A 12933-nucleotide genomic window follows, 5' to 3' on the forward strand; every position below is an offset into this window, starting at 1 on the left:
ATCTCTCATTCATCTTTAATGTTTTCAGCCATCGTGTTTAGTTGACAAAAGAGAAACCAGAAACCTTCACATTATGTTTATCGTTATTCAAATTGAAGCGTCCAATCCCCAATCCGTTTGTCTATTGTTATTTATTTCTTCGAGCTTGAAGCAGCGACATTTGCATTGTGTCGTGATGCGAGTTTTAGGTGATCCCAAACCAAGCAATTAATGGTTTTCTATTTGAATATAAGTCTATTCCCTTTTTTTGAGACAGTCCAGTTTGTCTTACTTTGTTTCGGGTATATTTAATTGTATATTTATATTTTTTCAACAATCCAATCGTCTTCCTTTTGACCCCCCCCCCCCCCCCCCCCAAACAAACAAATAAACAATCAAAGCAAGACAAGAACAAACCCCCCCCCCCCCCCCCCCCACCCCCCAAATAAAAAAAGAAAGAACAAAAACAACAAACATTGGAAAGAGCAGTGAAGAGTAAGTTAGGACAAGTTATTCAAATATGATCAAGAAAATATGTCTTGTCATGAAACTTGGAAAATAAATCAACCCAATTAAGAGTCATGAGCTAATGTGATGGAATTTTTTTAATAGAGCAGTTGACAAATCGAACACGAATAAGTGAAATAATAAAGTAATCTTAAATAATTCTTCGATGTTTACTTTTGACATGTTGCGCAAAATGAAACGAATTACTACTTTGTTGACATCCTTATAATATATATATATATATATATATATATATATATATATATATATATATATATATATATATATATATATATATATGCACATTGATATTGCACAACCTATCCCCCTGGTTGGAGGCTTTGGGCGCCCATGTATATATATATATATATATATATATATATATATATATATATATATATATATATATATACATACATATACATAATATATATATATATATATATATATATATATATATATATATATATATATATAATATATATAATAATATTACAACTCCAGAAGAACAACCATTTTAACTATAATGTGTTAGAGCTTGTCCCCTCTTTTTTTACACACATTGATGTATGTATCAAGTGATATCAATGTATCATTACATTATATTTTAGGCTTGGAAATTTTCATGGGATTCCCAGACCCAAGGCTGGGTGGTTTCTTCATTCTTCTTTGGTTACTTTTTTATGCAGATTCCCTCTGGAATAATCGTTACAAGGTGGGTAACTTAATGTTAAGTGATGGAATACTATCATGTGCCAGACTTTTAAAATAATTAGATGCAAATGACCCGAACTGTGCTGCAATTGATCCTTAGTAATGGCATGCGCATCCAACCAACCTTTTATTTACACGTTGCTTAGGCAGCAAACTGAAGTTGGCCCGTGAATAAATTCAAGCTGTTTACTCTGTCTGAGGGAAATACCCCAGGAGACCACGACCATAGTTTTAATAGCCTAAATGTCCCATCTTTTTTTTTGTGGGAAAACCATGATTATGTACCCCCCCCCCCCTTTAAAGAAAACAATATCTATGTGCAGGGAAACTAAGATTGTGGCTTGTTTTGGTTGATATGTACCACAATTTCATTTATAATTTATAGAGAAGTTTGCCTATAAAAACATTTGTCAAAAATAGAATGAACCGATTTTCTCTGCTTTGTGGGTGTGTCAGATTATATTCAAAGGAATAATAAAATCAAATCCATTCTGAATCAGACTGAAATCTTATACTAAGTTGGCCATCAAGTCAAGTTGAAATCAAGTGAAACACCTCTCTCGATCCTATATTTGACATAGCAGCGGAATATCTTTTTGGTCACATTAGTGAAAAGGGAAACAATGATGGGATATTCACAAATAATTTCAATTTTATTTGAAATACTTACAAGTAGAATAAGACAATGACTTATAAAAACCAAGAAGAAAGATTTAAACAATACCATCGCAAAAGTTATATTAATATATGTCTTCTTCTTTTTTATAAATCGGCTGACTCTTGACTGAGCAGTAGCGGAAGTGTTGATATTCAAAGATATAATATGTAACCTTCCTGATTGTACGTCGTAATTCTTTTAAGATCCCAATATTGTTCAAAAGCTTGATACTAACTGGTAGGCTGGTCCAAAAGCGAAACAAACTTCTTTCGCTTTAATTTTTCATGAATCTCAAGTTGATAAAAAACAAGTAAATTCTCTGATGCGAAGGCAAAAAGTTAATAAATGACCGTTTTGATTTGTTTTAATCATCGGAAAATTTTTCATCTCATCATAGTGATAATTCACTTAATAAGATTTAAACAAATAGAAGAGAGGTCATTTTGTTTACTCAACGTCATACATAGATCAAGTGACACTGACAATATCAATGCATGTGCAGATAACTGGGATGCATAAACAAACAGTATATAGGACTTTATGGTTACTCATTGTCATAGATATAGAATGAACACTGATGATATATCATATGACTTGTCCGGATGAGACTTATAGGGGATCTCAAACTAAGTAAATTTGTGGTATGCTCTTGGAATCTACATCTGATCCCTATATGTTCCCAGTTCGACTATGTCTTACTTTTTCTTGGGTGCTTTAATTGTAATTCTAGACCTTTTTACTATCCCATTTTCTTCCTTTTTACTTGCGCTGATATAACCTAAATGTGTTGCAAGCGCCGTAAAATAGCCCTTAAAAACATAAAAACATAAAGGATGAGTTCTCTGGACAAAATGTTTAATATTTGTTTTTCTAGAGTACGGAGCATAGAGCCTGCTAATCAATCGTCTAATCATTATACACTGATGCCATGTGTCACCAGATAGCATATAATATGTGAATGATGGGACTCAGTCAAGTATGACAGTTAAAGTAAACAGTATATTCCTAATCAGGAATAAATTAGATGGCATTGATACATATTTCCCAGGGCAATAATTATCACATCGATGGCATAAAAACGACAGTAATATTAACAGTAATATTAGTTGATGTTGTTAATCGGTGAAAATTATTTAAAATTTCTGTAAATCCGAATACCTTAATGTGATCAAGTGAATAATATCATTATGAAGGCCACGATTTGCTAAAAAAAAGCCAATCGGACAGCTCCTCGCAGGAATTTCTGTACTTGATGTTTATGCTGGACCGATACTACTACTACTACTACTACTACTACTTACTACTACTTACTACTACTTACTACTACTTACTACTACTTACTACTACTTACTACTACTACTAGTATTAATACTTACTACTCCTACTACTACTACTACTACTAATACTACAAATAATGATTATACTGCCAATACTACTACTAATGCTACTAATAATACTACTAACAATACTAATACTACTCATAATACTAATAATACTAATTACACTAACAAGAATAGTCTTAATAATACTAATAATTTTAATAATACTAATAACAATAACAATAATATTACTAATAATACTATATACTAACAATTCTACTAATAATACTACAAATAATACTACTTATGATAATACTAATTATACTACTACAACTACTACTAGTACTAATACTAATCCTAATACTACTAATAATACTAATAGCACTAATAATAATATTAATAATAATAATACCTCACCCCCAATGGGAACGACCCACCGTCGATGACGGGGAGACCACCGTGTGGTTACGTCATAAAAGATGTCCTGAACGTGAAAACTGGCCTATATTTATCCCTGCAGGTAGAATGCACCGCTTGGATTTCATTGTCAGTCAGGCTATAGGACAGATTTCGTAAATCGTTCATTTTTACACTGCAATTGCTGACCATACACTTCTTCTATATTTTTCTATTTTATATGGATATAACGGCCACATTTTCGTCTTCAAGACGCAATTATTTTCATTGATATCAAGAAATAGTGAGTATACTTTATTCTCTCTTGAAAAATGTATATTTTTCTATTTAAAATTAACCTGAAAAATATTTTTAATTGTTTTAAAAATTCAAATTGATGTTATCTGAGTTTTGTTACCCTAACATATGGTAATAAATATAAGAGTAATAATCTACTTTTAATTTAGCATTTATTTCAATTATTTGTAATGACCGGTTTCTGCACAATGAATGTGTAAACACATCTTGTCTACTCGTAATTCTTTGTTAGCTAACAAAATAGTCCCGTATTCAGACAAACTCCTGAGACAAAAGAACACGAGTCCAATTGTGATGATAACGTTATTGTTGTTGTTGTTTTATGGTGATGATGATGATGATGATGATGATGATGATGATGTTGATGATGATGATGATGATAGCGCAGTAATAGTAGTAGTAGTAGTAGTAGTAGTAGTAGTAGTAGTAGTAGTAGTAGTAGTAGTAGTAGTAGTAGTAGTAATCGTAGTAGTAGTAGTCGTAGTAGTAGTAGTACACACACACACTCAGAGAGAGAGAGAGAGAGAGAGAGAGAGAGAGAGGGAGGGAGGGAGGGAGCGTGTGTGTGTGTGTGTGTGTGTGTGTGTGTGTATAAAACTCCTGTACGCACATTTTTAGCACGGAACGATTTTTATTGCTTGTTCAGTCAAGTTCTCATGATTTCTCTGTGAAAATTGAACTTTGAACCTATAACTTTCACACCGATTTGCCATTCCGTCTTCACGATTCGCACCTTCCCTCGATATTCTTCTACATCGCCCGTTGGTACAGTCAACGGGCGTGGGAAAAGAGGGTAGATAGATATATTATGATATCAAAAAGCGATGTGATCAAAGGTGGCGGATGATTGTGTAACATCAAAAGCCCGGTGGACTGCGCTACAAGGCCGAAGTTTCGAGAGTATATGTGATTTGAGTGGGAGGGGCTTATTTGACTTTGCCGATGACCGACTGGTGGACGATTGAAATTATAATTGTCCTTTTTCAGCAGCCAATTGGAAATGGGTAATTGTAAACATCTGATTGGCGCTCCATGGAGAGAAATCAGTTTGGAGGTCATGGGATGAAATTGCTGGAGAGATGGAGTAAATTTGAAATGAATTGAACGTAATTTGGGGCGTTGTCTAGGTGTCAAATAAGACTCTCGCAGACCGGTGATAAATCAAATTTTTTGGCCGTAAATGCTACAGTAAACTTCTTTCTCTATCTTATTTTTGCTAAAAATATTTCAGAGTGGGTATATAGGCGGATTCCATTTTGAATAACGGGCATTTAGAACTATATTTTAAAGGAAAATTATTACGTTATTATTATTAGCAGGCATCGAGGCGATCACTATCGTATTATTACTAACAATCAATAATATTATTATAACTCTTATAATTACAATTATTATTATTATTATTATTATTATTATTATTATTATTATTATTATTATTATTATTATTATTATTATTATTATTATCATTATCATCATCATCATCATCATCCTCATCATCATCCTCATCATCATCCTCATCATCATCATCATCATCATCAATATCAATAGTAACTAATGACTTTTTTTCTTTACTCAGATGAATGGTCATACTGAAACAAGCATTGTCTCAATGCAAATGGCAAATGGACTCTGTCGAATAAGCTGTGAAAGGGCTCAAATGAGATATGTGGTTAAAAAACATTTCATGCAAACTGCTCCAGAATTAGGAAGTGAAGTTCCACCGGTGAAAAAAAAAGAAAACAGAACGTTGGCTAATTAGATGCTGTTTCTGTGAAATGTAACAATCAGCTGTTCCTTACAATAATCGTGAGGTTTTACGTATGTTAATAAAAAGTATAAAAATGTGTTAAGATCTAGACGTCTATACAAAGTTCAAAGGAATACTTATAACTTTTCTTTATGATTGTCAATTTATTTTAAAATTACAGTTCATTTTGATTATCTGATCATTAATCCTCCCCCCCCCCTCCCATCTTTTTCAATGCGTTTATCACGAATTTTTATTGTCAAAAAATGGATATTATTTATTTTTTACTATTATCATTATTATTATTATTATTATTATTATTATTATTATTATTATTATTATTATTATTATTATTATTATTATTATTATTACAATGGCGATCAAGAGTAAGATAAATACACTTATATTATATGATTATTACTAGTATTAGTATTACATCGATATCACGTGTTTCAACTTATTCACAATGATCATTTCTGTTATCCACGATGCTTCGGTTGTTCAATAAGCAGACCATTTTCAACAAATTTCCATTTTAAATAGTATTAGCTCTCTGGTCAGCGTCCTTTTTTTTGTCGCAGCACTGGAGAGAGAGAGAGAGAGAGAGAGAGAGAGAGAGAGAGAGAGAGAGAGAGAGAGAGAGAGAGAGAGAGAGAGAGAGAGAGAGAGAGAGTGTAAGTGTGTGTGTGTGTGTGTGTGTGTGTGTGTTGGTGTACATAAAACTAATTTATGCAACGTTTTACCGCGAAACAATTTTCATTTTACCACCTCAGTTTAATCTCTCAACAGTTCTCTCTGACAATTGAACTTTGAACCTATAACTTTTAAAACAGCTACGTCATTCCATCTTCACGATTCGCACCTCACCGCGATATTCTTTTATGTTGACTCGTGGTACAGTCGACGGGGTTGAGAGAAGAAGATAGATATTGAGTGACATCATCAAAAGCGATGTGATCAAAGCTGGCGGATGGTTGTGTAACATCAAAGACCAGTGACTGGTCTACAAGGCCTATCATATTCGTGGGTATGTGTGATTTGAGTAGGAGGAGCTTTCTTGACTTTGCTGATGACCGAGTGGTGGACAATTGAAATTAGAATTGTCCTTATTCAGCAGCCAATTGGAAATGGGCAATTGTAAAAAGCTGATTGGACGCTCCATGGAAAGAAAGCAGTTTGAGGGACATGAAAGGAAATTGACGGAGAGCGTGGAGTGGGGAGGAGTAAATCATATTGAATGAATTGATAGTAATTTGGGGCGTTGGGAAGTTAAATAAAACTCTCGGAAACAGGTGATGAGTCAATTCTTTGGCCGCAAATGATTCAGTAAAATTCTTTATTCTTTCTTTCTTTCTTTTTTTTATTTCCTTTCTGTCAGAGAGGACATATAAAGGCGAATTCCATTTTTTAAAAAAAAACGGGTATTTGGAACGATATTTTAAAGAGAAATTATTGCGTTTTACCAAAATTAGCAGGCGTTTAGGTGATAGCTACTATATTATTTTCATGAAAATGATCATCATCATCATCATCATCATCATCATCATCATCATCATCATCATTATTATTATTATCATTATTGTAGTTATTATCGTCATTATTATTATTATTATTATTATTATTTATTATTATTATTATTATTATTTATTATTATTATTATTATTGATTATGATATTATTATTATTATTATTATTATTATTATTATTATTATTATTATTATTATTATTATTATTATTATTATTATATTATTATTATTATTATAATATAGTTTAGATCTATACGAACGTCAAAGGAATGTATATAACATATCTTTTCCTAAGAATTGTCAATTGCCATTACTAAAATCTGTTCGTTTTGATCATTTGATCAACAAACCCCTACAATTCGGTGATTACGCATTTTTTTTATTGCTTTCAAAAAAGGATATTGCTGTACACGTGAGCGGATATCTCAACAATGCTTCATTATAAAACGACTTTGATTATATATTTCTACTCTGTGATTATTGATGATTATTGCAGTATTTCTCATTTATTTGTATAAACTCAGATAACTATGTAATTTTTGATTATATCGTTTGAAGTAATTAAAATGTATGACCCATTTTTATGGTTATTTCCTATAAAATCTAATCCCAAATGATCTACTAAAATTATATCAAATAAAAGTATGTAGATCACTAGTTATGACTCTAAAATATCTTATTGCAACATCTAATAGCATCTTTACTACGCCACTTTGAACTTGAGAAAAAAATCATCAAAATAGTGTAGTAGGGATGTAAACTGTTTGTTTTTACTAGTTGATGGGTGGATATATGTTATGCGCAGGATGTTGGCGCAAAATCATCAATTGAAGAAATTAAAGGTGTTATACAGATTTTGGAAGCGGAAACTTCGAGAGAGCAGGAGGAGGAGTTGTAGTTGAAGGTACTAAGTAAACGTGGCCTCTTTCCGTCTAGGGGTATTCGATCAAGCCACGTCCCGGTTCCCAGATGGATTGTTGACTTGGAAAAAGAGGAATTTAAAACACAGAGATAAACTAAGGAATGAAATAAGCAAAGTAACTTAAGTTACACTAAAATAATATATCGTTTAATAAAGTAAAAGCAAGAGTCTGGTTTGATCAAACAATGATCAACATGCAATGACGATAACAACAATAACGACAACAATTACACTACATACTACATGCGCTACACAGTCACACACACACTATAGGTAGCAATCATTCGTCACGCGACAGCGATCACGACTCACAACATTATACCAACTGTCGTCGTCACCATCGACGCTGTCCGCGTCACAACATCACCATCGTCGTCGTCATCATCATCATCACCATCATCATCATCATCATCATCATCATCATCATCATCATCATCATCATCATCATCATCATCATCATATTATAATCATCACATTCATCTGATGAGACCAGAGAGCAAACAAAGGTTATGTAAGATACGTCTAAATGCGCATCAAATATATACGGCCCCGAGCCGCCCCAGAACAACCAACATTCCTCTCTCAAATCATCACCAACAATTACTACAATGATTATTACCAATACCATCAATACAAAAGATGTATAAATGTATATAATGATAAACAACAATGATAACGAACGATCTCCTATCCCAAATCATTATGACAATAACATAACAACATTTGTTCACATACATAAGCATTTAGTATTCCTCAATATTTACATATTATGATACGAGAATATCATTTCATCAAAAAGTCAGCATAAACCTAAGTGAGTCACCAATATGTAACTCACGCTGATATTGTCCTGTAATCATCAATTACACCTCCAGAGTCAACGAGTAACTTGTGAGTACATGACTGGCATACACCGTATGTCAGCGGTTTAACATGACTACTGTCGTATTAGAGACGACGTCATCAGCGATCTCCCACGTAATTACGAGTCAGGCCTGATTACATGATGAAGCCAGAGAGCCAACAAAGGTTATGTCAGATACGTCTTTTACGCATCAAATATACGGCCCCGAGCCGCCCCAAAACAACCAACGTTTCTCCCCCATCACCATAAAGACAATTCAATGTAATTATCTCCCGTAAAACATATATCGCCCCAGAGACAAGGACATGGTTACCATCCAGCGGCAACACCATACCTTCCAAGATGAGACTAACCAACGTACTCACAACGTTATCATTATCAATAGCATGTAAGACAAAAACATCAAATATCAAAATCATCATATATACCATAATTCCAGTCTTAATATTATTATTATTATTATTATTATTATTATTATTATTATTATTATTATTATTATTATTATTATTATTATTATTATTATTATTATTATCATTATTATTACCATTATTATCACCATTATTAACAATCTCTGAAATCTTAACATTATAAATTTAGTATAAGAAATATTCTGGCAGCAACTCACCTTGGAAAAAGAGGAATTTAAAACACAGAGATAAACTAAGGAATGAAATAAGCAAAGTAACTTAAGTTACACTAAAATAATATATCGTTTAATAAAGTAAAAGCAAGAGTGAAGCCGCACAGAACTGCTGCTCTTTATAAAGGCCTAAAAGGTATGTGGGCGGAAAGCCCTGGTGAAATTTAGTTTCCATATAAGGAAATGTTGAAAGAGTTGCTAATTTTAACCACATAAAATTCTATAAAAATCAAGCTGTCCACCCAAACGGGATGGCTATGTCCATATAAGGTAACTTCGCTCTCCACCAATCGCTGCAACTTACAAAGGGGCGAGATAGGGAATGAGGGGAAATGATAAACACTACTCACTAAATTCTACTCACAAATATACAAATACACAAAAGACGGAATATACCGTTAGCGTCTACCACGCATGAATATTTTCTCATGAACATTTCTCACCAATGAGCACACATCAGACTAACAATAAGGTATTCGTAACCCTATTACAATAGGAAAAATTGCTCAGTCGCCCTTTCGGCACAGGCCGTGACTCACCGTCTGTTATGAACTAGCGTCCGGCAAAATTTACCTGTCGAACTAAAGTGAAAGCAGTAAACCTGTGTGAACGCTTTATAGTCTCTGATTAGCTACTCTCTTACCTGGACGTGGGCGTTGTAAGGACGGTGACTCTTTCGGCTGTTTTATGCTGGTAACACATGCTCTATAGTATCGTAGCCATCGTTAATTACGCTAGTACACGATAGAGATTTATGATGACATGTATTGTCAGGACCAGGGCCATTCATGCCGGTACTGTCAACTTTCAAAACTGATCGCATAATATACAAGTGAATAATAAACCCTTTGATAATACTTCCCTCCCACATAATTTCTAATCCAAATCAGGTTGGGTCCAAAAGGTGTGATGACATTTGGGCTGATCACAACTGGAATTCTGCATCTCTTGAGTATCCCTACAGCCATTTGGAGCCTTCCGGTGTTGTACACTGTAAGAACTGTGGCAGGTCTGACCTGTGTAAGTTGCATAGTCGGTTGCACTTGTAATTTACTCATATTTTGTAAAAACAAAAAACAAAAAACAAAAATAGAAAAGACACGTAGGCAATATTGAATTATTATTATTATTATTATCATCATCATCATCATCATCATCATCATCATCATCATCATCATCATCATCATCATCATCATCATCATCATCATCATCATTATTTGTTGTTGTTGTTGTTGTTGTTGTTGGAGTCGTTGGAGTTGGAGTTTTAAGAGTTGGAGTTGTAGTAGTTGGAGTTGTAGTAGTTGGAATTGTTGTTGGAGTTGAAAGATTCAACTATTATTATACACATACAGACCCTAGTATAAGAAATGGCAAGTTCTAATCCCAATAACAATCCGATAGCTTGACCTTTGACAGCAGGGGTTCGATTTTACTCCGAGCTGGCATTATACTTACCATCATTACAAAGAGGGCAGTAACTGAGATGCAACTTGAACTTTCAACGATTCGGGTTTAGCTTGAAGGCAGAGATTTGTCGCGATTATCGCCCTCTTGGTCAGGTTAAAGTAAAATAGACACCCAGTCGTTTGGATTAATAAGTAAAGCGCACGACAAGAGAGTTTCGTTTATCTCTTTATTGTATCCTTTTCTTTCTTACCCAGGATTTCTTGCTCACCGCAATAATTGCTTTGTCTGCCAACGATTCGGGCTGTCACAGATATATCGGGCTACCCCACATTGGAGACTGACTCCGACGGTCCGGCACTGCTGTCTTCTGCCGTCTTCCGGAAAAAGACGTCGGGCACGGACCAGTTACTAAGAATAAAGAGGAGCAACTAGACCTACCCGTACCAAGTTAGCCAAGTTAGGAAAAAAAAAACGGCAGAGGACGTCGGGCGCTTGGTATGGGTAGGACTAGGGGCTCTTCTATTTGTTCTTAGCATTTTGTACGTGCCCAACGTCTTTATCCGGAAGACGACAGAGGACGGCAGTGCCGGGTCGTCGGAGTAGGTCTCAGATGTGGGTTAGCCCTAACGCACCTTCACATAGCTTAAAGCCAGAGATTCGTCACAATAACCGCTCTCTTGGTCGGGCTAATGTAATGCAGAGCCCCGGTCGTAACGGCTAATATTATCATTTTTTTTTCTTTCACAGGGTTTCATGTACTCCGGAATATTTGCTTTGGTTGCCAACTGGTGTCCTCGCCAAGAGACCAGTGTGATGTTTGCTTTGCCTTGTCTAGGTGAGCGACTGGGTAGGAGGTTAGTCGGGGGTTCTGGTAGGGTCTTATATAGTCACTTTTGGTGGCTTTCTGACTTTTCCTTTAAAATGAGACGCCATGGTTTTTCGAAAATGGTAGTTTAAGTCCTATAGGTTATATTATTGTTCTTAATATATGGAGACATTTGGGTCCAGTGTTTGTGTCGGGATGAGACTTTTAGGTGATATCAAACATAAGTACACTGATAGTATGCTCTTTGAATCTTCCCCTGTTACCTATTTGAACCATTCCCCTTTGCCTTTCCTTTACTCGTTTGCTTTTAATTATAAATCTAGAACTTTCTGACAAAGCCATTTTTAACTTATTATGGTGTTGAAATGACCTCGATCATTGTGACCTAGCAAATACTATTCTAAATAGGCATTTGAGTCACTGGGTGACAGAATTACCTTTTATTAAAATAAGGGTTTGCAAGTTACTCATATTATATCAATCTGTAAAACATAATTTTATCATTTTTAGATTTTCCAGTAATTCCGTGCTCGTTGGTAATATTTAATATGGGCTTTACTAACAATGTTAACCCCCAACCCAATTTTAAAAAATAATAGTTGTGAACCTACTTTCGATTTTATTAGCCCGTTATATAATAATATAGCTTAAATGGTCTACAATTGGTGACTGAATTATTACCTTTACAGGTTTTGAGTTTGGAAACAGCTTTATATTCTTGGTGGCCTTATTTGGATGTGAACTTGATTTTCAAAGAGGATGGCCTGTTGTGTTTTACGTGCTGGGTAAGACCTATTAAAAACGCGTAATTCCGATTCCTATGGCGTATTCTTTTTCATTAAAAACCGTCTTCTTCATCATCATCATCATCATCATCATCATCATCATCATCATCATCATCATCTTCTTCTTCTTCTTCTTCTTCTTTTTCTTTTTCTTCTTCTCCTCCTCTTCCTCCTCCTCCTTCTTTCTGTGCATTGTGACACTCGTCGTCTGATCAGAAGTCACTGTCTTCAGTCCTCTGTGGTTGTCACAAAATAAAGTCACTCACATTTGATCACCGCACTCAGGATTACAATGAGTACCTGGTCGGGAACAGCGTTGTCTTTG

At 34.4% G+C, this 12933-nt stretch overlaps 1 protein-coding gene across 1 annotated transcript; it reads left to right on the forward strand.

The window, feature by feature from the left end:
* Positions 1 to 1097: 1097 nt before the first annotated feature.
* On the forward strand, positions 1098 to 12608 carry LOC144960984 (sialin-like; the record flags this gene model as incomplete). The annotated part of the gene is made up of 4 exons (XM_078894344.1): positions 1098 to 1201; positions 10481 to 10610; positions 11745 to 11832; positions 12513 to 12608. Coding segments are annotated over 4 exons (418 nt in total), but the record flags the coding sequence as incomplete, so codon positions are not given.
* Positions 12609 to 12933: the final 325 nt, after the last annotated feature.

The sequence above is a fragment of the Berghia stephanieae genome, unplaced genomic scaffold (genome assembly GCF_034508935.2).
Source record: "Berghia stephanieae isolate SIO BIC M18660-M18661 unplaced genomic scaffold, UCSD_Bste_1.3 scaffold1161, whole genome shotgun sequence".
NCBI lineage: Eukaryota > Metazoa > Mollusca > Gastropoda > Nudibranchia > Aeolidiidae > Berghia > Berghia stephanieae.